The 27,991-nt window shown below is 41.0% G+C and overlaps 1 protein-coding gene and 1 long non-coding RNA gene across 4 annotated transcripts; one reads left to right on the plus strand and one right to left on the minus strand.

Moving 5' to 3' along the window:
* Window positions 1-4,126: 4,126 nt before the first annotated feature.
* On the minus strand, window positions 4,127-24,409 carry cyld (cylindromatosis (turban tumor syndrome)). Of its 3 annotated transcripts, XM_080032852.1 has the most exons (17): window positions 24,111-24,409; window positions 21,566-22,113; window positions 19,653-19,964; window positions 17,796-17,901; window positions 16,803-16,904; window positions 16,137-16,253; window positions 12,581-12,969; window positions 11,790-11,955; window positions 11,549-11,690; window positions 10,786-10,908; window positions 10,535-10,626; window positions 10,179-10,245; window positions 8,974-9,106; window positions 8,310-8,418; window positions 7,944-8,062; window positions 7,030-7,246; window positions 4,127-6,356 (listed from the first exon to the last, which is right to left on the minus strand). In XM_080032852.1, the coding sequence occupies exons 2-17, from the start codon at window positions 22,055-22,057 to the stop codon at window positions 6,172-6,174; spliced, it is 2,871 nt and encodes a 956-aa protein (XP_079888978.1). In that variant the 5' UTR covers window positions 22,058-22,113; window positions 24,111-24,409; the 3' UTR covers window positions 4,127-6,171. The 3 variants fall into 3 exon arrangements, with proteins under 3 accessions (XP_079888978.1, XP_079888979.1, XP_079888980.1); XM_080032853.1 differs by lacking the exon at window positions 16,137-16,253; XM_080032854.1 differs by lacking the exons at window positions 16,137-16,253; window positions 16,803-16,904.
* A 988-nt stretch (window positions 24,410-25,397) lies between these two features.
* On the plus strand, window positions 25,398-27,669 carry LOC307248564. The gene is made up of 3 exons (XR_013844792.1): window positions 25,398-25,851; window positions 26,703-26,779; window positions 26,869-27,669. It is a non-coding gene; the product is annotated as an uncharacterized lncRNA (long non-coding RNA).
* Window positions 27,670-27,991: the final 322 nt, after the last annotated feature.

Here is a 27,991-nt window from a genome sequence, read left to right on the forward strand (position 1 = left end):
GGAGAAGGTTCCTAAAGGATTTCCAGGTATGCATATGGATTACCATTGTATTTAATGACACATTACATACATTAAAGTATATGACAATATGGTCACTGATTCCATTCCCACTGCGTCTTATGCTATGCACAGCCGGAAGACATAACAGGGAAATGTTATTGTCCTATACTATGCATCTCCAAAACATCAACTTTACATGAGTTGAAAAAGAGTGTGTATTCAGCTATTTGATAAGAATTTTTTCAGATAATTACACTTGTTTCCCTTATTTTCATACAAAATCTTTCTGCAATTGTGTTTTTTTCTGCTATTCACAAAAGGACATCTTCTGAAATAGTCCCTAACAGCATAACACATAATGTAATGAGTTTTTATCTATATAATGTGACAGGGACACAATGCCATGGAAACTCAGCTTTTATTAAGTTTATCCACTCTAAAGATAGTTTTTGAAAAACAGACTTCACTGGTGTAAAATGTGTCATAGCCATAGGACAGAAGGCCAATCTGCATTAGTATGAACATGGTATGACTATTTGTCACTCTCTCTCTCTCTCTCGCACGCACGCGCACGCACGCACACACACACACACACACACACACACACACACACACACTCACTCACTCACAAAGCATCCATATTGAAAAGAGACAGCAGCTTGTGTCTCCATCCAGAGAGCACCTGTAAATAATGCAGTGTTAAAGGTGGCAGCCAGGAGGGAATTAAGGGGCGAACAGGTGGATGGACCCCACCCCCTCAACCTTACACACACACACACACACACACACACACACACACACAAACCCAACCATGACACACTGCCACCCAGGCTCTCACTCTCACCATCCGTAGTCTTGACACCACAGGTGCTGAGCCCCAGCATGGAGGGCCCAGGGGGGCCGCCGGCCTTTCCTTTTCTCCATACTCAAAGCAGTGATGGGCAATAAAAACACTTCACACCTTAACTGAAAGATACGACTTTAAATTTTTTACACACATTCTGCATATGCAATCTATCCACACCTGGCTGTTAGCAGCAACAACATCTGGTAGCTGTTTCTTTAGAGGCAATTAATTGTTCATCCAAGCGGCCAGGTCCTTTCTGAAAATGTGGGAATAGGACTTATGTGTTACTTAGATGAGTATGAACGCTAAGATTACAGTGCAGTTTAGTAGCACCGAAACACTGGCACAACAAGAAGGCCAACAACATTGGCATTGGCATTCAATGTAGAGCACCAAAAGACACCGCAAATTGTTACAATTCTGAACTTAATTGCTAAAAAAAAGTCCTTTTTATTTCCTTTTATCTTTTAAATGAAGAAAAGTCATGCAATTTTCTCTATCAACTTTATGATTGCTGATGGGATTTCTGTTATAAAATGCTGTTCTAAAACTTCTAAAACCCATGCAGCAACTGATTTGAAAAAGCAAGTGTGACTCGCCTTGACACCAACGACAAGAGATAGAAAACGCCAATTTTCAGTCCTGACAACCTCCAAGCCAGAGGCACCGGTGTCCCTCTGCTGATGAATTGAATGGATGGATGGGCTAAATGTCTTGACCGCGTGTAATCTTGGAGGGGCACGTGTCCACGGGAAGACATCCGACCCGGGTAACGATGAAACATAACAGTCTGCTGAGGCCTGAAGAAAAACTAAAAACAAAGATGTTCAGATAGCTCACAGTGACTGAGTAACTGTTGAGTTAATACTTCTGGCTATAAACATTCAGGTTGATTACACTACTTTGACTTCATCAGAAAGTGACCTTTGAAGACACTGAATAAAACTGGTTATCATGATGGAGTTAAAACAACACCTAAGTGGTATATTGAATTAGGACTGATTGGCTTAGAACCCGTTCATGCTTCACTCTTTTTCATCTTTAGTGCCGGAAATCACCGCCTTCCTGTTGTCTTAATGGCCTTAAACATTTACCTTCCTTGTGCGCTGATAGGATTCCTTTGTTTAATGCTGTCTTTTCCCATGGGAATGAAAGCAGATCTAGAGTTTAGTGCTAAGTGAGAATTGGCCTGCTGCATTCCCATGATGTGCTGTATATCAACAACAGGGACACACACACACACACACACACACACACACACACACACACCATATTACCGTATATGAGATGTGAGGTGTTTACTATGACCATAGTGCCACCAAGGCCTGTGTCTATGGCATGGATGTGAGAACCACGCCAATGAAATCTTGACAAGGTTATAAAAAGGAACACAACAGTCCTCTGTCAGAGAGAAAGAACAGGGAGTCAGACATAAATCAGGAACAAAATAAGAATGTCTGTTTTGAGAGAGTTTTACAGTTTAAGGTCAAAGGGGTAAAAGACGACTTGTTATGTTGGATAAAAAAATTAATGAGACACTCCATAGAATGGGATATGTCATAATGTAGTTCCTGTCTGTCTGTCTGTTTGGATTTGCATGCTGTCTGTGTGAATGTGGAGCTGTTAAACCCATTGCAGGTTAGATTAAACTACTGTAATCCAGTTTCTTGTTAGTTTGTGTGGAGGGGTGGGGTTAAGGTGTGAGGTGGACACTGGTTGTACTGGCTGTTTATCATAAACACAGCCTAGCCCAGAGAGGTCCATCTGCTTTGATTTTATTTAGTGATTCCCCCCAGGGGCCCTGAGCTGGAGCGAGAATAACAATACTCGGTCCCATCTGTTCCTGTACAACCAGCCCCGGCTAAATTACCACACGCTACGAGCGGCTGGCATATGCTGTGGCATAAAGCTACAAGAGGGCATTGTGTGCCAGCTGTTGTGTTGACAAATACTTATCTGGCACTTCTGAAGTCAGCTTGCTAAGCTGGTTTCAAGTTTGACTAAAAATTAAACGGGGTAAGGTGTGGGATAGGATTCCTGTCAGTGGGAGGGGGGTAGACGCATGTATAATATATGCCGATTTTTATCCCTGGGTATCGTTTCATCAGATTGTCTAGGGAATTGGGTCACTAGATGCAGACTTAATCTGAACATATAGGCCAGATAGATAGACTCAAGCCAACCAAGTGGGCAAAAACAGACTATACTTACTGTAATCTTTCTCATCATCCTTTAAGAATAACAAGCTGTGATCATATTGTTGTTGTATGTTTACAAGTCGGCGAGGATGATCACTATGTCAGAAGCCTAAATTGGGCTTGATCATAGTAATCCTATCAGTAAAGAGTCGGATCTTTGTAGGAGTGGATAATACACACCTCAAACACTGAAAAACACACCAAGAAAGCCATTTCTACAGGGATTTACTGCTATAGCCTCGAGGAACAATATTTGTATAATAGTAAGCAAAACAAATACAGCTGCTCTGTCATCCTTATCCCTAATGCACTATAGTCACTATAACACCACTGTGTCTTGTCATTTTGGCGCAGAACAAACAAAAAATCTTAACGTTATGAGATTTTCACTTCAAGGCCAGGAAAGTATCCTAAATGCAAGTCTCGTATGAAACTTTGATAAAAAACAACATCATTTTACATCAGAGAAAGACTCCGTAGTAGTCAAATTGTTTCTGAACGCAAAGCTGTTTAAGAGTTGTTGTTTTTTTAAGAACATCTATGGACAGGTAGCAGTTGGTGAGTAAACAAAGTGTATAGGATTAGAATCGCTTTAACCCAATGACTAGTGACTTCACCTGGACTTCAGCCTTTTGACTTGAAATTACTTGACACCTTCCCCCAAGCGTAAAGAAAATCTGTCTTAAAAAAATTCCCTTCATTTCCTAGCAAATTATAGGACTTGTATAAGACTTGTTGAGGACTCAAAACGTAAAAGTTTCGGACTTGAGACTTGACTTTGAACATGTCAGTCTTCTCTTGTGACTCGCAAAACAATGACTTGGTCCCACCTTTATTCTGCATAGCAGCATTCTACCATCACTGTTGCCTCTGTCATGTGTAGGAAAATGAATGGATGGGAAACCAGTGTTGTACGTTTCTCTCGGCACCACAACCATAACACATATATATATATATATATTATATGATGCTCACAAGTCCCCTCCCAAACCCAAAACCTCTGCAAAACACCACCCTCATTCTTAGAGGCTCACCTCAATATCACTCAGCACATACCCTTCAAAATGGGCTTTATTTTGTTAACATTTACAGGAACATCACCGACATTAATTTTTCCACCCGTTACATATGTCTATACTGTACAGATGCAACAGAACATGAAAATAAAAATCCCGTCCTCCGTTCCGAGGCTTCTCTCACAGAGAACAAGGCTCCAGTCAGTGACACGCCTCAGCAGTGCAGAGAGAGTTCACACAGGAAGGTGTCACCATCCCTGGGACAGTGGAAACCACCACAGAGCAACATGGAAGTCGTCAGTTGGAACCGAATTTATAAAAACGCAATTACACACTTATTTTATAATCACAACTAAATCCAAGATTAGGTTGTGATTTAGGAAAAATATATAATATAATGCTGATGCAACGCAACATGTGCAGTTTGTTGATTTTATTCCATTCTCTTTTGATGCTATATAAAAACCAACACATACTTGAAATCTCCATCTGCGGTATGGTCGGTATGCTTTAGTACTGGTAAAGTTGGATATTGTAATCAAGGATTTTTTTTTGTTATCAATTGAATTTTTTCTTTAAACACATATATATGTTTCCCCAAATGTTACCAGCCTTGCGCCTCATTCACTACCCTTCCATTAACTCATTCTTACACTGTTTAACGTGTCACTATAAACATTCAGTAGTTGCCATGAGACAGCGTAAACTACAATAACTCCCTTCAATGCACAGTGAAAGAAGACAAGGAGTACCCCAAATCAGTATCATCAGCAACCCTGTTTTGTTTTTCTTAAATAGGGAGGACATAGGAGTTTGTAATATGATTAGAATATAATAAATAATAATAATATTTGATCACAAATGTTTTGTTATCTGGTGCATGGCTGGAAACATTGCATGTCACATCTTCATGGAAGGCAGCGAGAGTCAATACTTGCCATGACAGGCAAAAAGAAAAGGCTTTGTAAACATAAAATATAATTTATATTTAGTCATCAACACAAGTCAAAAAAACACTGCATGTGGAATCTCTTCCTAGCCATCCTACTGTCTCCTCTTTGACCCTACGAATGCATGGAGTGCTCCACCAACCAGCGTTACAACACGAGCCATTGTACAAGTCTCCCTTCATGCATTTATCTGGCAACTACTCTGCATTAGCAATGCAGAGCGTTCTTTACAGCTACAGAGGAGAAGGAAATTTGTATTCTGTAACACAAAACTCTGATGTCTCCAGACCTACAAATAAGCACTCACTGTGACTTCCAATATGGGGGGGGGGAGGGGGGGCAAAACCTAAATGTTTTCTGAAAGGTCCACTTTGGGATGGAGCACAAGTGCAGCATTGGTTGAGCTAGTATGCGGTAAAACGTGAGACTTTTACAATGGCTACATCTGTTTCTGCAAAACATATACTGTAAAGACATTTACACAGCATGATGGGGAAATGCAAACCGGTTGACAAAGAGCAGAATACTCTTGCTCTTAATGCAACTCGCACAGTAGGTCGACATCTATACTGTTGATGTTACTACCTGGAGAAATCTATGCTACAAAGTATTTTTTTAGAACAGTACACACACATGTTGGATGAGGGTTTTGCGCACTGCCATCGCTTCCTTAATGTGGCGTTATGGAAAGCTCCCGTCTTTTACAGTGATTAAGAATAGCAGGACTCCTCTTTTCTTAAGGTAAATGAGGTGGGCCAGGTCCTCCCCCAATAGCTCATCTTGTTTGTGTTGAGTGTGTTTTGTCAGAACATGCCCTCCCCCCTGTGCTCCTTCAACAGGGAGTGAACCTTCATAAGGCCTTTACCTTTGCTTCATCATCCACCACCAACGCTCAGACACAGGGAAGCTACATAGGACTACATGGAGAACACAACACTTCAACTTATGCACAGTGCAAATAGGCTTCTCCCCCTCGCTTCCATTCTCATAGTGGGGCAGGCATTGAGGAGAGGAGGGGTGGAGAGGGACAGCACCCCTGCCGGCAGCCCAGGCAGCCTTTTCGTCTTTTAGTTTATTTTTCATATTTGTCTTTTGGTCTATTTCTGGGAATCTCCTGCCCTGGGAGAGGGGTGTGTGGTGGGGCTGAGGGGCTGGGTTTTCTACTTGTACAGGCTCATGGTGGGGCTCTGGTACATGCACATGTAGGCGTCACACAGCAGGCGGCGGGCCTGGCCCTGGATGCTCTTGGGGTCCAGGGCGTGTAGCTCCTCTGGGCTCATCTTCAGGTAGGCCTCCACCTCCGGACAGGGGGACACCTGGGGGATGTTGAAGCCGTTCTGCCCTCCTGCAAAACCACCATCAGCACAAACAAAGCACATACTGTCGTCACACAACTTATCCTTAGTGTTTGGAATGTAAAAAGGACTAGGATTTCATACTTTGAACAACGTCAAAAGCAGTCAAAGTGTCAAAAAGCCGATTTGAAAGTCAAATGTTTTTTTTTATGCTTTTAAAAACACAATATTTTTCCTGGCATCTATTAAGTTGTTTAACACTTACTGTATATAAGACATTCAAATTTGTCCAAAATAAAATAAAACAGCAAATATAAGTAACATTATTAGTTGATCGATTAAATCAAAATCGATCCACAGAAAATGAATGAGATTATCAGTAATTTTTTTAAGTAGAAATGCCAAAACCTCCTGTAGTTCCTGAGAATGTTGCTGCTTACAGTCACAGATAAACATGTCGCCATATTCAAAAAATGTAATTCAAAAAATTAATCAAATAAAAGTTTTAAAAAATAATAAGTGAATTAATTTACAAAAAAAAAAAATCCTAGCCCTAACAGCAATTGTACACATGTATGAATGTTTTCTGTATAGTGATTCATAAGTGTAGTCTTCCATTCCAAAGACCATGTTACTGTTCATATCCCAGATCCCAACCTCATTTCAAGGATGACTTTTTGACATCATAATCAACCACAGCATCATAAAGGCCATGACACCCACCATCCCGGTCAGCCATGCTGTCGAAGAAGAGCCAGGCGGAGTCTGCGCTGCCGTACTTGACGAAGGCCACGTAGTGACTGGTCTCGATGCACAGCACGGCAAACAGCTCCATCCGCTGGCGGGGGAAGCTGCCCTGACGCCCCGTGCCTTCTTGCAGCTCCTTGGGGACGGACAGTTTGCCGTGCCGGTGGGTTTTCCTCCGCGGGTGGAGGTGAACCTAAAATATGAAAATGTGGGTAACATAGTATCATACAAAGAAAAAATGTATATAAACAATAAGGGGTCCATGCTCCATTACAAATATATAGGATACAGAGTTTTAATTTTCTTTGATTTCTATTGAGTAATGATTCAACGTTTCTATTTCCCTTTATACTTAATTTCCTGCAGTATAGTGAATCACTTAATATGAATTTGGGTAAATGAGATTTCTTATGTAATTGTAAAGATTTTGTATTTTTATGTATACTTGTATGTTTGTATGTGTGGGCTATGTTGTGTTTATTTGTGAATAAAAAATAAACAAATATATATATTTTTTTTTAAACAGCATCATGCCGACTTTGTTACTGTGGTCTTTTAAGGTTAAACAAAATATGTACATAAAAATATATTTCATACAACAGGTAGAGGAAAGATCACAAATACTCAATGCTTTGAGTACATTTGAGGATCAATGCTGCTAGTTGTGGAATTTATGTAAAAAAAAAAACAATATTTTAAAGCATCGGCATTTGAAATGAACGGACCATGTGTTAAAATCTGTAGAAGCCATTCTCCTGCAGTATAACTTCTGCACTGACACAGTGTCATTCCTTTGTATTTGGCGCCCCCAAATGGAGGATTCTGAACCTGCACTTTACAAGTTAAGTTTCTGTTGAACTGGTGTTGCAACATTGCCCTCTGGTGTTTACCTGTGTATTGCACTTTTCACAGAACTGTTTAATCTTGCCGGCGGTGATATCCCCGTCCTCATAACAGTCTCGACACTCGTAGAGAGCCAGGCCTCCGCAGATTCGACATTCCCTCGGAGCTATATCACAAAAACACACCTTTATTTACCCTGGCTGGCACAAAAGTGTAGTTCTTTATAAAAAAATAAATGAATAAAAAAAGTTAAGAGCAGGTTTGAAAGCAAAAGAAAAAAAAAGGTTCCTTCATCTCAGTTGAGTAGCAGTGACAAGTCGGTGGGGATTTCATTACAGAGTGCCACACGGCTTTGAATCACCATTGATCGGCAAAAAACACATCACACAAAAAAATTATAAGCTCCAACTCACTGTCTTCGAGGAGGTCTGTGATGTCTAACTCTAGTGAGGGGAATATCTTGTTGAACATTTTGAAGTCCTTTCCAAAGCGGGGCATCTGGATGATAAGGCAGGAGGGAGCCTGCACGGAGACAACACAACGTATACAGTCGTCATCAAATCAGCACAGACACATCAGCAGAGCTCAGTGCACAAAATAAATGAACCCTGAGGCCAAGTGGGCTGCCAGGACAGAAACTGAACAAAAGTACTTGATATCCAACACATTATATATACATTATATCTAATCCAACAGCCCTTAACAATTAATTTAGTTAATACATTCTACCCAGGCGGGTAGGAAAGCAGGATATAGAACAGCTAGGTGGAACCTTTTCCATGCTCCATCATTTTCAAATCACTGCCTGGGCCATGGCAGGTGACATATGAATTAATTTTTTCCGCTAGTCTTTCCAACCTTAAAAGTATTTTTGTTTTCCTAGTCAACATCGGAACAACCAAAGGATGGGTCTACTTTAGTTCAAATCAAATCAAATTGACAATAGATGGAGCCATTCCTATGTCACACACTAGAGATACTTACAGTATACAGATTTGCAGAAATATAAATAGGGTGTCCAATTTATTACACAAGCATCTATCAATGAACAAACATAAAAAAATAAATGAAATGTACCTCTGCAAACTTAAGGTCACTGTTGATGAAAGACCACTCCAGGAGCTGCTGGATGGTGGGAACTCCAACCTTGTCCTTCTTGTCCATGAAGATCTGGTAAAAGTAACAGTCCTGGACCTTCTGTCCTGCTGACCTGGAGAACAATCACCAAGGCTGCATGTTAATGTTTCTGTTCAAGCTTTATTCACATCGTTCTTCCTCAGGGGACAAAGGGGACAGGACAGTCAGAGCCAATCTGTATGTCATTTTAGCAATTTCATATCAGCACCCTTAATGCTGAGGCACTGATTCGTATGTCTTTATTAAGCATGAACTGTACACAGAAATTATGATGAGCAGAAGTGGATTTAAACCGTTAATAAGGAATCAAGATTATTTTCTCCAAAAAAAGAAACAAAATAATCATATCTTGAGATATTTCTAATATTAAATAAGACTTTTAAAGGTTGTTCTATGAAATGTGAATAAATGACCTGAACAATAGCTTAGCTTTGAAAGCAGTTCGATCAACAGGAAGTTTAACTTGACATTTAACTGCTTGAGATAAACACATTTTCTGCAGCCTCTGTATCCTGTCCCTGATAAACTGCAGAAATACTGCTGAAGTGTTGATATCTGAGCTAAGTTCATGTGTCAACTTAGACGTGTTATGTGACATGTTTTTACAGCTCTGTGAGTCTCTGCAGGGATTTTGTAGTTCACTACTATGGAAATAATACTAATAGACCTTACAGTACAGAAGACAGAATGACAACATCCTGCTCTCATCTGATTTTTCAAAGGTTCCTTAAACACGACCACTGAGGGGGTTTTTCATAATGTGACCGAAAAAAATCTCTAACCGCTCCACCCACACCGGTGTTAGCACGGTAACAGAAGTGAAACTTTATGTGACGGTTTTAAGCTACATATTACAGGTTCAGACAAGGAGTAGTAACATTCCGTGGCATAGCAGTCATGTGTTTTGGAACTATATTTGCAGAGTCTGGTGAAGAGTGACACTCAAGGATGATTTCACAACACTATGTCTTACACGTGGTTTGTGTGTGAAAAGTAATAACTGTATCGTAAAATGATTTAAGCCGTTGCTTCGAACTTGCACAATTTGAGTGATGCAAAATGATACCATTATGTATGCGCTTCTATCTCTTTAGATGTAGCACTGAGGGTTTTTTTTTCTTCTACAAAAGAGAGCCAGCCCTTACCTTAGCCTGAGCAATGGGTCCACCCTCAGTATGTGATGAAAAAGGATGTTGAGAAACTCCTCGGGATCTGCAGAACAACATGTGCTTGAAATGAGATGTTGGGTAACATTTCTGTGTGTTCCAGAGCAGTGAAGTTGACACATCGATGAACATGTATGTTTTGTCTAAATATTTTTCTCATGACTTGGGAAGTAGGGTTGGGAGTTTTATCTTCAAAATGCCATTCTAGTCAACCAGTATAGCAGCTTATTCAATAATAATAATAATAATAGTAATAATAATAACGTCAAAATTCAGATTCTCAAAGGGGACAAAATGCCTCCGTTAAAAACACATTATGAGCGTCATTCTCCCACCTTTTTCTTCAGAGGTAAATCCAGAGGCAGCCTCTACTTTCTCCAGGATTCTCCTTAACTTCATCACCTTTGTGGCACAGACATACCCATGTCTGGAGGACGAAAACAAACAGGTTACTAGCTAGCTAAACATGCACCATTTGATTTAGGGACATTACTGAAATGCAAGTGAAAGTCGCATCAGAATTCACATTCAGTTTCTTCAGTGAGTAATGCAATCAATAATATTCTAGGTTTTAAACAACTCTTACATGCGCAGAGGGTTGACTATCTCTGTGCGTAGCAGCTCTTGCGTCTCTCTGTAATACTCCACATCGGTCTTTGAGCGCGGCCTCAGCAGAACTGTGTCTAGTACAGAGCTGAAGGAGAAAAGACTGAAGGGCAGAAAACACACACGCAAAAAAATACAATTAATATTGACATCGTTTCTATCTAATTTATCAAATATAAATGATCAACCATGACATTTGGCAGACATTGAAAAACATGTAAAAAAAATATTAACATTGTTAACCTCCATATGATGGATATAATGCAGTTTGTTTGATTATGTCTATATGTATGGTGAAGTTTGTTCAAGAAAAAAACCGATGGGAAGCCCTTGACATGAATTCCCTCTATAATTTTTCTCTTTGAAAAGCTAAAATTCAAAGATTGCAAACTGGTTAAAACTTATTCATAGCATGGGATTGTCTGTAGTTTAGTAGTTAGTGGTTTGGGTTGACTGCTCTGTTCAATGGCGCCTTTGGGCAGTGTTTGGCAGACACAACAGATCCACTATCCAGCATCCTATTCACAGCAGGAAAAACACACTGCTTTTAGAGCCAGTGGGCAAAGTCAAAACAGTTTACTAATAAGCCTCTGCCTCTGGGCAAACACAGGCCTGCTGGCTTGGGGAAGCACCGTACAGTCGCTCAATCAATACGACTGTAGTCCAAAGATGTTAATACAAAATTTAAAAAATGGCATACACTGTTGCTGAAGTATTTACTGTTAGACTAAAATAGTACTGACCAGAAGAGGGTTGAGTCTAGGTAGCAGGAGTTGTAATGGCCCTGGATGCCTTTCTTCTTTCCCACCATGACTTCCAGACCATCGTGCTCAGTGCGTGGAGGTGTGTTCTCGTGTACTACCTCGCTAAGGTAACCGCCAAATGCTGCAACAACACACATAGAACAAGTTTAAACATACAACTTTTGGTGATGTTGATTCATTTGATTCCTTTTTTTGGTCCCTATTCCTCCCACTGACTCACCGATGGAGTTGCACCTCTCTATGGGGTTGGAGGAGTGATGCAGGGAGGGGAAGCGGGAGTCGGGCCGGCAGCACTTGAGCTTGACAAACAAAGCTTTTTTGGGCGGACAGGTGAAGTAGCGTGTACCTTTGAAGGTGCCGTCAGTGCAACCAGGGCATTCTTCCTCCTGGGAGACAATGTCAAGATCACATCAGCCAATTACTTTCAGGTACAGGATGTGTGAACAGCGAAACAGTTGAATCAATTATTCCTTTTTCCAAATGCCTTAGGTCGTACTTTGGACTGTGTGATCAGTTTGTAACAGACTTTGTTTTCAAAGTCAAAGTTGTTCAGTGACAATAATAGTGCATGCCCATATGCATACAAACTGTCAACAGAAAATGTACCTGAAAAACCACTTTTTCGCAATTTTCACATTCACAATTGAATCAGCCCTAGAGAAGCTAGTAGGTTGATTTTGATCCCTTCAGATATAGACAGGCCATCAGTTTCCCCCTGTTTCCAATCATTATGCTAAGCTAGCCAGCTACTGGCTGTAGGTTTACACTGAACATACATGAGTGCAGTCAACAAAGGACACACCAGTTACCTCACAAGCAAATGCAGTAAAGGTTGTAACTGACTTTGTTTACTATGTTAGCAGAGTTTGAATAATATATTACAATCCACCATTTTGTGGTATATAATTGTATTATTTGTCCCACCAATAATAATTGTGTATATGTTTGTTTGTTCTCTGATAGTGAAATCTACATCTAACTTCCAAGTTGCCAAGTTCTGTGTTGTCTCACCAGCTCCAGCCCGGCCAGAGGCTCCAGCAGGCCTGGAGGCAGACCCACCCAGCGGATGACCCCACACAGAGGGGGGTTCTCCTTCACCTCCACCAGCGAGCCCACCTCCAGGCCGGGCGTTCCTCTGGGAGGGGTGGGGGGCCGCGGGGAGGGAGGGGCAGCGGGCGAGGGGGGCTCGGGCTGCTCTCCCATCACAGACTGGACAGAGAGAGACAGAGGGCCATGGCTCATGCTGTCTATGGGCCCGGCCTTCCTGTTCAGGCTGAAGGGCAGCGAGTGGAACTTGTTGTCGCTGGACAACGAGGCCGGGGGCGGGGCTCTGGAGGGCGGGGACGTCTGGTTGAAGTCAGGGGGCGTGTCAGTGAGAGACTTGGCGGGGTCCTCCCCAACTGCAAAGAAGAAAACAAAACTTAAAAGTCCATTTACAGTGAAGACAGATTGTATCGTGTGAAGACTGTCTTCACTTCAGAATGATGAGATGTTGAAGTGAAGAGTAACTTAACACCAAGCTGAAAAAAAAACCTGTTCTACTGACTTCTTTTGGGTGACAATGTGGATGTGCAATGTGGAAACCACTGGAGGCCAGCAAAAACAAGATGTTCAGATGGTTTGGAGTCAGGGATAAATAACATCATCAGAAGGAAGAAAGGAAGCAGCACACTAGTGCATTTGACTTTAAACATGTATTAAACTTAAATATAAAATAGAATATAGGTCCCTTGAATTGCTAAATTAACGACCAGGGCTTAAATGCAGTTTCAATATTTTCCTCTGTCTTATTTTGAATGTGTTTTATGCCCCTGTAAAGCACTTTGATTGCCTTGTGTCTGAATTGTGCCATACAAATAAACTTGCCTTGCGTTAACGCTACTTGATATTTAATTAAGAATAAAACACAATAAGGTTTCTGTGATCGGGTAGCAAGTAGTCTGAAAGATTCCTGTGTGTACAAAGTGTTGATAATGACCCTCTTACATTCCTTTTCCCATCTGATGATGTTCTGCAATATGCTCTTAGCAGACTCACCTAAATATCTTTGAGCACTTCATTCATTTATTGTTCAGTGTCAAATCCACAAGTTTCAAAGATCGTCAGGCATCTTTGATCATTTAGTAAAGGCAGGTTGTGCACAAGTGTTTTGTGCGGGGACAACAACACCTTTCCAAAACACTGATTATTACACATTTAAAACCATGTGTTTGTTAAAAGGGGAATGCCACTGTATTTAAGAATTCACAAAGGGAATAAAAACCCTGTGTATTGTGACAAATAGTTAAATTGTGATGTCATTGGGATTCAATATCTGGCTGCACTCTGAAAATATTGACTTTTTGAAAAGCTTTTTGATGCCTGTGCAGGTCCTTGAGGCCCACATGTATAATGCAGATGATTGGAACTTTGCAAAAGAGACATTTCACTGAAATGATATCCCAATTTGTAATTACGGCAATAGTATGAAACCTTGTAAAGCTAGCTCACTGGCTGTTCTGAACAGACCTCACTGACATTTTCATCTGGGACAGATTCTTGGATTGAGTGGCATTCCCCTTTAAAGGCCTACTTCACCGGTTTGAATATGAAGGTGTATTGAATTCTGAGATCCTATGTAGTATAAATGTGCGAAAAAAATTGAAATCGGTTCATCCTAGCCTGAGAAAAGGCAGAAAGAGTGTTTTTTTTAACCCTATATTTCTCTTTCTCGTGACATCACAGAAAGAGAAATATAGGGTTAAAAAAAAACTTGCTTTGTAAATATTACTGTCATGTCTTTTACTGTGACATCACAGTAATATTTACAAAGTACGTTTTTTTTAACCCTATATTTCTCTTTCTGTGATGTCACGAGAAAGAGAAATATAGGGTTAAAAAAAACACTCTTTCTGCCTTTTCTCAGGCTAGGATGAACCGATTTCAATTTTTTTCGCACATTTATACTACATAGGATCTCAGAATTCAATACACCTTCATATTCAAACCGGTGAAGTAGGCCTTTAAGCTTGTACATCCACACTTGAACTACATCTCCCACGCTGAGAGAACCGTAGGAGTTTGGAGTGCAGTCTGATGATTTGGTGACAGAAATGAAAGCACCGTGCCCACAGAAAAGAAAAACAACCCAGGGTGATGACAGTGACCCTGAGGAAGATGAAAATGGTTACACACATTCAGGGGATGAGTAAGCAGTTGTGAAAAACAGCATGTCAGCCGTTTATGACCGACCTCTCCTCCTCACTCCTGCATTAGTATTGAAATGCTATCGCAGGCACTCAAGGATTCTGGTTTGCCTTGGCAGCTGGCGACACCACAATAATTTCACAGTCCTCAATTTGATTATGAGTAGTCTGAATTTGACATATTGCACACATGTTAGTTCATAGAAAAGACATAGTTTCAACATAAATTATATCACTAATGTGACCTTAAACACAATAACTACTTCATATCCAGAATGCTTTGTACATTTCAAACACGATCAGTGATATCTCCCTCCATCCTTCTGAATCTAAGTGTCTTAATTGACAAATAATTAACTGAAGCGAATGCCAATTTTTTTAATTTTTTTTAGAAAACTCATCAAATTCTTCACAACTGACATGTAGTGGTGATGACATGAGCAATGTGATTTCATACAAACAATGACACAATGTGCTGAGTGAATACACCAGAAATACAAGGCTTTTACTACAGCTTCAGCCTGCAAACAGTAATACACAGACATGTGTGTAATGGCATTGCATCTTCAGCCAAAACAAGACAACAGCCAGTTAAGGAGTCATTTGCAGAGCTGAGCACTATTAAAAGCCACAGGGCAATAACAATTACACCATGCAAGTGGAATATAACAGTCCAATGGTGATGAAGGACAAGACCGGTGGAAAGATCTTTATAGCAAGCTACTGCAACAAACTACTGATCGCTGCTTTTCTGCAAACCCTGTTTGAGGCATACAGTAGGTTTACTTCCTGTTGATACCAGAATCTTACAACAATCAATCGAGTCCCCCTTAAAAAGAATTAACGGGGTATTTTCTGTCCAGGCATAAGGTAATTGTATTAGTATAATAAAGATATATACAGTAAATATATTTTGCATGTTAACCTATTTCTCCCACTTGTTAATAAATTAAAACCAAAAAAGATTCATCCCATTACTTTTCATTTCTGCCTGACTTATTGTCAGAATTTTTAGAGATTGACAGACTGTGACACTGTTCTCTGAAAAATGTTAGTCAACTCTCCTACAGAAAGGAGAAATAGTTTTCCATACACAACTTGACCAATTTCTTTAACTATCAAAGTACAGCATACTGTATTGTTTTCAACTTTATACACTAAATAAACTCGGAATTAAAGCAACACCACAGTGCCAGAGTGTGTATTTATTTTAGTGAAGAATTCAGTGAGAATGGAAACCCAGATCAAACCAATGTTAGTCAGTTGAAACTACACAGCACTTACAGCAGTTTGCCGTAGTGAGACTGATTAGTATGTGGCTCGTTTGTGAACAGGAGCTTGCCGGTAAGATTGTTGACGTCCCATGAGTACCCGAGTTTTACCTTCGTCAATGTACCATGTGCTTTTGGATTTGGACTGGGCGGGGGGGTCAACAGAGCTGCCATTTAAAGTATAGTAAAATTCAGACTTGCTTCTACTGCCACACTGATGACCTAAACCTGTAAATAACACAAGTACATGAAGAAAAAAACACACAGATAATAAAAAAAATATATATGTGCGTTTTTGTGAGTCTGTGAGCATGTTTTGTCCCCGTTTTTTCATCAGCACACCATGTGAGAAATATAATGGGAGGAAAACATGGGGGAATAAGGGCGATTAGTCGGCTTTCTCCGTGAAAGAAACGCACAGAAAATTCACATCAAATCAACAAAACTGCAACAGGAAGTTGTCAATTTGTGTGTCACTTGGAGTTAAGCATGCCCTCTGTTGTTATTATCTTTTTAAAAAGGGACTTTCCAGCAATTATGTTTAATCTGTTGCTATTCTTCACTCTGCTTGCCATAAATATTTCAAGTTTGATCAGGCCATTTTGGTTACAAGGACAAAAAAATTGCTTTAGGAGGGATAATTAAAAGCGGAAAAAGACAGATAGAATAACACAACTAGACAATTTTTTTTCTGGAATGCCCCTTTTAGAATCTATCATAACACCAAGCTGTGGTTATGTCAGTTAGGTTTGTATGGTAATAAAAGCAGTGCAGTACCTTTGCTCTTTGGTTTGCTTTGGCCAGAGGATGACTTGTCACTGCTGGTGCCTCTGGGGGCAAAACTGTGCTTTTGCAGCCTTTGGTCCTGCATGGAATATTCTGCACAGCCCACAAATACATCCACATTAGAGGCACATCACCCCTATCAGCCTGCACAAAACACTACCATGCACCAACCTTTCACAGCCCACTTGCAAAGTACGTATATTTACATTTTACCTTCTCTGACATTTGCCTTGCAGTTTGACAAACACAAGTTGGATGAAAACATTTCACTTGTATCCAAAATAAGTTTCAAGGCTTTATTTCAGTATCTTTAGCTATATTAAACATCATTTTAATGTATTCAACTTTAACTTAATTACTCTGCCATGTTGAATGTTGTGTTATGACTGGGAAATGAAAACATAGCCTATAACATCTAGCCAATGACAACAGGTTTTGAGCTAAATATATTGTATTTAACAGCATATTAACTATTGCCACTCACTTTGCTGCACACAAGCTGACAGTGACAAGAGACACATTTAACTGCCTACTATCACAATCATGACACAATAGGAACCAATGAATCACACATTGTGTTTGGGGGGGTAGATTTTAAAGAAGCTCCACTTTGTGACACAGTAAACTTCAGGCAGCCTTTGCAGTCAGTGCAAAAGGAGGATCATAGATTAATGAAAACCCTGCAAAATGAACCATCTCACTCTACAAGATGTCCTAGTTGCAACGTGTGAATAGTCAGAGAGGCGACAGTCGCACGCATAAACAAATCAATATGCCAATGTGGAGAACAAAGAGCCCGAGTATCTCAGTCGACTTGCAGAAAAAAACAAGTGAGCCATCAAGACAGAAGGCTCTCTGTTCCCGCTGCTAGCAAAACACAAAGTCAGAACACTCAGAAAGAGCTCCGAGCTGCTTCCAAAGAGAGGGAGCTGAAGGTTTTGGAATAACAACACAAACACAAACACAAACACTATAGTGACTCACCTGGCATTACGTCACAGATGGGGACGAGTCGAGTGTGCTCCAAACTGGCAAAATTACACAGCAACTTCCCGTCGAAGGCACCATCCCATTCCCCGATAGGATTGTCCTGAAAGAGTTGGAGACATGATGAGAACCATGTAAAGCTCCCAGCCTGCGTTCCTCATCTCTGTGGAAGTGATCAGGCAGGTGCCACACGTGCTTTCTCCCTCTAGTATTCCCTTTGGTGATGCTCTTAATGGGGTTCTATTGATGGCTCTCGCTAGAAATGATGCTCAAGCTCCATTCTCTGCATATCCACTCTGTCTAAAAAAACTGCTCATCTCATTCCACCTAAATAACGTATAGTCCAATTGAAAACTCGACTTTCTCTGCAAACAAGAACAGCGGGATAATCCAGAATAAGCGTGGTGATACTCGTAAAACCAGTGGCACTAGAGCAAGAGAAGGCAGGGCGAGGCTGGACGCAGAGTGAGGCAGAGCAGAGTGGGCTCTCCTCAGCTGCCTGTTGGCGCCTTGCCACGCCGTTGGGTCATACACAGCACTAAGTCTTTACCTCACTCCCCGCGTGACTGCCTTGCCTTTGTGTGGGAGGCTCAGATGCACTGAGTGGGCTGCTGCTGCTGCTAACCATCGGCAGTCAAATGCCTCAGTTATGTGTTTCAATCTCTCTATGACAACAATACAACTCCCGCCTGACAACAGTGGTCATAGATACCGGCTACTAACTGTGATCGCAGGCATCAAGACAGGTGGACATGAGGAGGGAATAAATAAAAACAAAAGCACGAGCAAGTCATGATAGAAAAAAACGGAGACGTTAGCTTATGGGATTATTTGACATTAAAGCTGAAGTGTGTAACTTTCTGCACGTTGCCGCCCTCTACTGAGGCCAGGATAATTAAAAAGAGCATAGCAGTCAGAGCTGCTGAATATAAATGTCACACTGATAGTCATTAATTACCACAGAAGAAGCATAATAAGAGGATGTAAATTTACAATTTAGTATAATGTTTTCCTTACTGTGTGCAGCTCTGGTATGAACATACTTTGTTTGAATGGTCAGTCAGTCAGTCAGTTGACCACGTCTGTATTTATACGTTTGATTTGTAAAAAAAGAAATGTTTAACATTAGCACTGTCCACCTTGAACACCTGATCAACATGAAAACGGCTTAATTTTTTCTAAAAAACTAGGCAGAAAGCCAGCTGACCAAATCATTATTTCATGGATGGTCTGTCATCTGACCATATCAACATAAAAACAGATTAATGAAGGGAGCTGTACTGTTTCATTGACATCCCAAATGACTACCACCACTACAACATCAGCTTTTAAGATGTGTGATCACAGAACGAGTTGTCTTCACAGCTTTACTGTGCCAAAGCCGCAGCCTGTGGCTCCACACACAGCTTGTTACACATCTGTCCTCCTGCTCTCTGGTCACCAATACAGTCTTAATAAAGCCAGTTTCACCATGTCACCTTTCCCATGTTCTCATATTTCTGTTTTCAGAGGGCCCATTCCCAACCACTCATTCCTCAGCAGGTGCACTGTGGTGAGAAATTCAATATTTTATAATTGTGACATGAACATAACACCTGTGGTTAGAAGCCGCTCTGCTGTGTATCAGCTGGCATCAAAGACAAAGCAGGCGACCTGTTAATTATCTTCTTAACTTTCCTCTCACAAACCCCCTGACTGGGTTGGTTTGGTTTGCATCATTGTTTTGAAAAAAGTTTTGCCCAGTACACACATAAAACACTAAGCCACTGTTTTGAGATGTATACATTCAGCTGTTTTTTTATTTTTTTTACTATTATTATTTTTTTTACATATTTAGACAGAGCCTTTACTCACCATATCGACTCCCACATAGTAGCCCAGGCTCTCGTTGCCTGGCAGCAGGTCACAGAAGATGATGGTGCCTCTCTCCGGCCCGTCCCTGGTCTGAACCAGGACCCTGGAGTTGATCTCCAGCGGGGGGAAGTCCTGCTCCTCCTCCACCAGGTTGACGTGGTCCACCTGGAGGTCGCCCAGGTCTTCATCATCGTCATCCTCCCACAGCTCCAGCTTATCCAGGGCCACGAACACACCGCACTCCTCCTCACAGCGGAAGAGCTGGCGGCCCTGGTAGGAGCCCTCGGTGAAGCCCTGGCCCCTGCCCTCCTCCTGGGAGAGAGAGAAACAAAACAACAACGTGGAGGAAAGATTATGACATGAGTGTACAGAGAGAGAGATGGAGACAGGACAGGAGCAAAGAGGGATGATGAGCATGAGTTTATTGCCATAACAAGCCATGGCAGGTAGCGAGAGTTGCTTGGCTCAGCATTCTTCAGTGAAGGCAAGTCGACTTCAAAAAGAGCTGTGAGAGCATATGATCGATTACTGCAGCAGCGATACCTGACTTACTGCAAGATAAACACATACAAAAAAAAAAGTCCAGTACAGATACAGGATAGCTCTACCAAAATGCAATGTAACATGATGTGCTTCTTTTATCGCATGCCATATTTAGAAAAGGGAAAAGTGACAAGATACTATTATTGACATACTGGTATACTGTATACGTGCAAACAGAACACAAGAATCTCTGTTTGGTGAGGAGCATAAAATCTGAATTTTATCTGAAGCGTATGTGCAAACTCTGAGGCGTTTATATTGAGCTGCAGTCTGAAGGCTTGAGCTCCATCAGCCCACTCAAGGAGACTTCAGCTGGGCCCAGTGGAATAACAACAACATTGTGCTGCAATAAGCAATCTTTTGTATTGTGTTGCTTTTGCAGCATGCTGTGCTGTACACACAGCACAGAATGAATGGCATGCCCTTTAAGATTTAGGGAAGAGCTAATACAAAAGTTTAAATGTTGTCTCTTCCAAATGTCAAAAAAAAAACACTGCAGCTTTGTTTGACAGTATTTTTTTTTTTCTTTTTTCTTTTTTTTTTACAATAACGTTTCTGTCAATTGACTAATGGACTAATCATTTCACCAGACTTTAGGGCATTATGACTTAATATTTGTTCCTGCGCCTGTCTAGACCTAACGTCTTCTGTACAATAACGTTACCTACTACGTTGGCTCAGGTGGTTAAGCGGGTTGGCCAACGATCCTAGGGTTGGCGGTTCGATCCCCGCCCGGCCACCTGTGTCATGGTTGTTGTGTCCTTGGGCAAGACGCTTCACCCACCTTGCCTCGTGTGAATGTGTATGATTGCTGTATGTTTGAGGTGGTGGTCGGAGGGGCCGTTGGCGCTGAATGGCAGCCACGCTTCCGTCAGTCTGCCCCAGGGCAGCTGTGGCTACTCTCGTAGTTTACCACCACCGGTATGACTGCGTGTGAACGAATTGAACCAGGAACCCTGTAAAGCGTCTTTGAGTGCCTAGGCAATAAAGCGCTATATAAAACCTATCAATTATTATTATTATTATTATTATTAATTATTACTCCCTTTGTTAACCCAGCCATTAATGGAGCATGCTTAGTGTAGAGACACCAGACTTTCTTTCAGCGCACACACAGTACGGATAGGTAGCGAAGGGTGAGTAGATATACGCTGATTTTGACAAACAATGTTTTGCTTTTGGATTGCATCCTCCATCTTTGAAAACATTTTAAGGAGGGAAATGTGTATCATTTGTACTCTGCAATGCAAACAAACAATGTCTCAAGCTTACACTGACATTTCTTTCAGCTCTCGTGCACAATGTTAACTCGCACTCTCTCCGAAAAAAAACGAAAAAAAAAACGAAAGCGAAAGCCACAAGTTACTCACCAGCAGCTCCACTCCGAACCAGATGCCAGAGAGGGCTCTGTCGGGAAGCAGCGAGCCCTTGAAGCGGACCACGCCGGGCAGAGGTTCGTCCCCCGACAGCAGCTGCACGCGCACCTTGGAGCCACAGTCTATGTCCCTGACGCGCTCCAGCCGCGTCTTGTTGCAGAGCAGGCCGTAGCGCTCCTCACAGTTGGTGATGGGGAACAGCAGCTCGGCCAGCTTCTCGTCCAGCTCCAGCACGTCCCTCTCGTCCAGGCTGAGCACCACGTTGGTCTGGTCCAGGATGCGCAGGCTCTTCTTGCCCTTGCAGGGCGGCAGCGTGCGGCCCAGGCTGTTGCGCTCCTGGCAGGCTTGGCCCAGGCTGCCGCGGGGGATCCTCAGGGTCTTCTGCGGAGGCTTCTCCACCGTACACTCCTTGATCACCGTGTAGAAGCGCCAGTCCTCCCTGAAGCCCCCGACGGGCTTCTCCTGGCTCCACAGGGCCGAGCTCATGGCTGCATGCTAGGCAGGAGGTCCAACATCAAGGCACGCTTGACCCCTAGTGGATTCTGGAGAGAAGGGGAACAAATGATTTCCTTTAAAATATGTATCAAAGGACAACAAGTCACGTACAATTGAAACTCAGTCAAAGCTTGTTTCATTATTTTATTAGCAGCTACGAGGAACTTGCAGTTTCGGCAGGAAGCGGTAGTGTTGGAAGAGAGAGAGAGAGACATGGAGAGATGGCATGGTTGCATCGCGATGAGGTAATGTATTTATATGAGACTATGACTATGTACGATTAATAAAAGGTAATATGATGATGGTGAAGCAGATTAAATTTAGTTGTACTTTGAATAGTTTTGTCTGGAGATAAGACCCGTGCAAAGGCATGAATAATAACATATAAATAGCATAATTTTCACTGTCTTGGTTGCTGTTACAGGTGTTGTATGATCATCAGAAGGAAATGAGTCTCGTTATCATGTTAAGTTCCTTGTAGGAGGTATAAAGAAATGAAAATATAATGTTCATCATAAGGTATGGTAAAAGGTCACTGCGCAGTTGATTGCCAAACATTTCCATTGTATTCTATTCAAATAGTTGGCACTGGCAGGCAAGGCAATAAAGCCTTCTTACACACCCCAAGCAGATATAATACATATCTCTATCAATGCATATCTCATTCCTAATCACAGGTTTAACCCGAGTAACCACCGCCAAATGTCTTTCTTTTGACTAAAGGCAGACTTCGGTATAAACAAGTCGAGCAAGTTTGATTTATCAGTGTGTGGCACTGGCTGATGAGCCATAGATAATGATGACAACAGATTCAATGACATACAGTGTAAAGATATAGAAAAAAAGATTGAAATCTGCAAAGTAACTGTATGTCCCCCTGATTCAGTTATTACTGATCTTGAAATGAAAGCTAGCTTGCTGTGTTTTGTGGTGATGATAAATCTAACAGCTCATGGCTTTCTCCTCCCTGCAGTGTATTTTCCCTCTCCACTGTCCAGTCCTCCTGTTTTCGGCAGGATCTGGTGTGTTAACATTTCTCACATCTACTGATTTGAATAATTCTAAAAATAGACAGTGAGCTCAGCAGACAGTTGACTTTTTCTGACACCCAGGGCAGGGCTGGAGGACTCAGCCAATTGGGATTTCCCCTGATGACACTATGATGATGATCAACTAACCGACACAGGCAAAAGCACATTCACCCTAGATCAGCCATTTCTTTCATACATGACGCACAGTAAAGACGGTTGTACAATATTACCTTGGTTATTAGTCGTTTTCATTTCAATAAATGATGTAAATACAATACAATATCAAATACAATATACAAATATTAGATAAGGATCATATGAAATCTGTCAGATTGCATCGTTGAAGGAAACTTGAGACTGAAGAATTTCATTGCCAACTAGTGCTGCTGTAGTTGTGCAAATGACAAATTGACCATATTAAATCTTGGTTATCTTGAGTTTAGATGTGCAACTAATAGCCTACCATCAAATAGCCTACCACATATACATACAACAACACTGCTTTTAAATAGCTGAACCTTGTAGTGACCACTGCATGAAAAGGCTAAGGCAGTATTGTTGAAGATTTTGAATGGTTCATTAAAGCCATTTTAACAGCTATTAATGCCTTGTGTTTTAGAATAGTAAATTAAATGCTTTTTAAAGGGTCTGTGGGATTCTTGCACATTTTTTAAGAATCAACACATCGCAGTCATAAAATGTAAAGTAATATCAATCAGCCATTGACCAGAGCTGACCTGAGCTGACATGTATTCAGCATGTTCTTTGAGTTTACAACCACAAAAGGTGATTACAGGTTTGTTTACACCGGTGTTGCGTTTACTGAAAACAAGATAATGATTTTCTTATCTTGAATATTGCCCCTGACAGCTAGAGCAGCAGTGTGTCCATCACCGGGCTAAGGCTGTCAGTCAGAGGCCCTTTAAGATGAGATGGAAGTAGCTAACGAACCGTCAGCTAAAAATACACCAAATAAATATACACGTCCAATGCTAACGATATGAACACCTTACCTTTGATACGTGTCGGTTCAGTTAGCGGCTGCAGATGGCTGTCATTTCAAATTTCCATCTCAATTAGACTGAAAACAAGCTGGTTTCCTCCCGTGATAACCTCTGATTAGCTTAGCGTCCTAGCCAGCGCAAGTAATCACGCTATAAAGTTAGCCTAGCGACCTGAGCGACAGCAGGCAGGCTGGCAGCGGACTGCCACCCTCTACGGCACGCTACCAGCATTTAGATAAACCTGCTCTCCATGGAAAAACACGTGAAATAATACAGTGTATCGCCACAGATACGAGTTATAATATTTACAGGAGACGATCGCACCAAACCTAACGTGTGACGTCACTGCGCTCCCGTCTCGAGCTCTGATTGGCTGTTGATGTTGTTTGTAAACCGAGTCCCACACTGAGGGGTTTTCCCAGGAATAGTTCGGTTGAAGTGTAGCTCTCAAGGCAGATGATGCTGTCTCTGGTCAACTACTGGCAGTTTTTACATAAAAATATCTACTTACATAAAATAAAACTATGAAGGTATATGTGGTGCATAAGTCTTTAGCACATGTAACTGCAGATTTCGAATGCGTAAACTGAAGTCACAAATGTGTAACAGTAGATTTGAAGTCGTAAATATTTGTTTTGCATGTGTACTCCAAAGTCACAAATGTGTAACAGTAAATTTGAAGTCGTAAATATTTTTTCTACCATTGTGGACACAAAATAGTGGCTACGAGTTCACAAATCGTTGTTACGGGTGCACAAATCCTATCCTGTGCATCGCAACTTCAAAGAGTCATGCGCTTGACACTTTTGCTACAATCATTGCAGCACAGTTGGTGCAAAACACATTTGCACACCCGTGTTTTATAATGTGAGAACATGCCCCCAATTTGTGCATTCGTAAACCCAAATGTGAACTAACGCATCAGAAGTTGCACATCTGTGAAAAATGTCCTCTCAAATAAAATGATATCGAGCACAGCATTTTAATGAGCGAGCACAAATCGATGATACAACTGCTCAAATCTGTTCCTACAAGTCTCAGCTGAGGGTTTTCTCTGCTCGAATCTGCTCCTGCAAGTCTCGGCTGTGGGTTTTTTTGCAGGTAGATTTGCACCACGCCCAGGTGGTAAATGTGGTGCAAAAGTGTTTCGTATGCGTAGAACAGATTTGTATCCGTAGAAGGTGGGCGGGACAACATTGTCGCATCATCCAATGAAAGCGCCGGTTGGGACCCGTGACGTCAGCATGTGAATAAACGGAGGAAAAGCCTTTTTCCTTCGTCCCTTTTCACCAGAAATTGTAGGAAATGACTAAATGAGCAACAACAACTATCAAACTAATGCGAAGTAGTAGGTAGTAGTGAATTTAACTCTTTTTCTGTATTTTCTATATTTTTACATAGCATTTTTTAAGTAATGGAGAATTATATTATATGTACTCCAGCCTTTGAGGAAAAGTAGTCCAAGGTGTCTGTAACAGTAAATAAGCCGCGTTAGCTAGCTTTGAGGTGGTTTCCCGATCATTTTAGACAGGACAGGAGGCTTATTATGTGACACGGTGAAGTTGAGGAGGGGATACCCATTAAACACCAGGACCTGCGGTGGTTTAATAAACAGTTGAGCTGCTTCACAATCTCTGTCCGGAGCCACAGCAGTGTCTGGACTGACGGTCACGAACACACGGTCGGACACAGACCTAGGGTTTAGCTAGAGCCTACAGGACACGGAGCCATCCCACGGAAACTATGAACTGTAAGTCTGGTTTTCTTATGTTTTTAAACTTCAAAGTTGGTCGGTATAATACGTTCAATGATGAGAAGCAACGTGTGGTTATAATGTATTGCAGGCAGCATAGCTAACCACTAGCTAACAAGTCATAATGGGTATAACAGCTAATGTTCGTTAGCATATTCTTTTAAAGGATGTACCGTTTTTTAAGGCATTTGGTCACTTCTAAGGATGTTAATAATTAACTGTTAACGTAAAATAAGAAGGCTGACCAATGAATCCTTCCGTTAATCAGTTAAAATAATCCCGGCGCTAGCCAGGGAAATATGAGTCAGCTGAATACTGGAGTCTTGTTGCTATAATAATAATCAGCGTGTCTGTATGTCTGCTTTTCTGGGACATCGGCACCTTCATACATAGCCTACTAGTTTTACATCAGGATGTAATGTTAGCATGTGTCGACCTCATATAGAGCGTTTTCTGTCTTAATAGTGGCTATGAAGATCCAAATAAACACATGTGAGCAGTATACTATTCTGCTCAGCCCGTCTCAACATCATGTTGCTGTTTCTGAATAAAAACAGGTAGACAAGCGTCCCATTATGCAAAGGATTTTTTTTTAATTGTGCAGCTCCATCGTGTTTAAATCATATTTTATATCTGTTTTTCCAGCCTGAAAAAAAAACATTTACAACTAATTTTAAAAGTCACTAATGACAAGATACCCCCCACGAAGAGAATGAATTGCAGGGCTGTTATAATAAACTATATTGATTAGTTTTTAGCTTTGTGTTCTTCATCAACTCGAACCTACATGTATTTTATTTATTTTATAAATCTTAACATTATGAATGGCACAATCTGCTTTTCCACAGACTCATCTAGGCTGTCCTGCACAAGGCCTGCACAAGTGTCTGGGATTTCCATCCTGTCAGGGAGAAGCCATTGTACAGTGAGCAGCTACAGTCAGTCCTAACTATTATCCGTCATGTGTTTACTATAACATCACTAATGGGATCTAACAATTGTTTCCGTCCCCAGTGTATGCATTGCTGAGGGAAGGACACTCCAGATAACTGAAGACTTCACTGCTCCTGCTGCCTTGAGAAGATCTCCGAAGATGGAGCAGCGTGGAACTCACCTGGCAGTCACAGCACATCAGTCTGACTCTACACTCTACACACAATTTGTTTTCAATTTTTAGATTGTGATTATTATAAATCTAGACAAAGTCAGATCATACTCAATTCATAATCATATTGATTGCAGTAAATGAGGTGACATACTCAGTCATGTTTATTTGTTTGACATATTAAAAAGGTAGGGGAGATTTTGATTAAATATGGTAAACAGTTGGGCTACAGACCAAGGACTAAGTTACTAGTTTTATGTTTTGTTTTATAAAGTCTTGTTCCGGCACATGCCAGAGCATTTTGGGTATTTTGTTCATTTTCTCTTAATAAAATAACGCCATACAAAACTTTACTTGGAGGTATGCAATTGTGAGTGCATTATAGTTTTAAACTGGTTGATTTGTATTTTTCATTTTGACCGTATGTATATGTTTAGTAAATCCACAAATATTTTAAAAAGTCCAAATCTTGTGATTTGTTTGTGGGGTAAGCTTTTACTATACATTTGTACTGATTGTGCTTTGATGTGATAACTGCAAATCATAAATATAATTGATATAGGGCATTTATTAGTCTTGCTTTAGCAGCATGCAGACCTACTTATTAATGCAGCACGTGATCTGAATTAACATGTTCTAAACTGCATAAAATGTTATGGTGTGACACTTTGTGATTGTGATTAATTAAAGTAATCACTGAAATGAGGTTATATGAAGCTTTGTACCCTGTTCTTCTGGACACGTCACATGAGGTAAGGTGTATAGCAGAACTGTCTGGGGATAAGCACACAGTTAAACCTGATCATCTAATTATCAGTTTGTGATACAAGTAGTGATAATTTCACATGGAAAATGTGAGATAGAGGAAGAATTATTCCAATTCAGTTTTAATGTGTCCTCTATACTTTTCTATTGCCTTGTAGAGTAGGTTACTTATTCACTTCACTATTCACACGTTTAAATTAATTAAGCTTACTACATTTAGAAGACTAAGTATGATTTATAAGCGTATTTCTGGATTTAGATACATGC

Source organism: Ammodytes marinus, assembly GCF_949987685.1.
Source record: "Ammodytes marinus genome assembly, chromosome: 1".
Classification (NCBI taxonomy): Eukaryota; Metazoa; Chordata; class Actinopteri; order Uranoscopiformes; family Ammodytidae; genus Ammodytes; species Ammodytes marinus.

Coding starts and splice junctions, on each gene's coding strand:
- cyld (XM_080032852.1), bottom strand. CDS start 22,057: ATGAGCTCGGCCCTGTGGAGCCAGGAGAAGCCCGTCGGGGGCTTCAGG. Junction 10,627..10,785: donor ATAGTCAACCCTCTGCGCAT/GTAAGAGTTGTT, acceptor TTCGTCCTCCAG/ACATGGGTATGTCTGTGCCA. Junction 7,247..7,943: donor GTGAAAAGTGCAATACACAG/GTAAACACCAGA, acceptor TTCATATTTTAG/GTTCACCTCCACCCGCGGAG.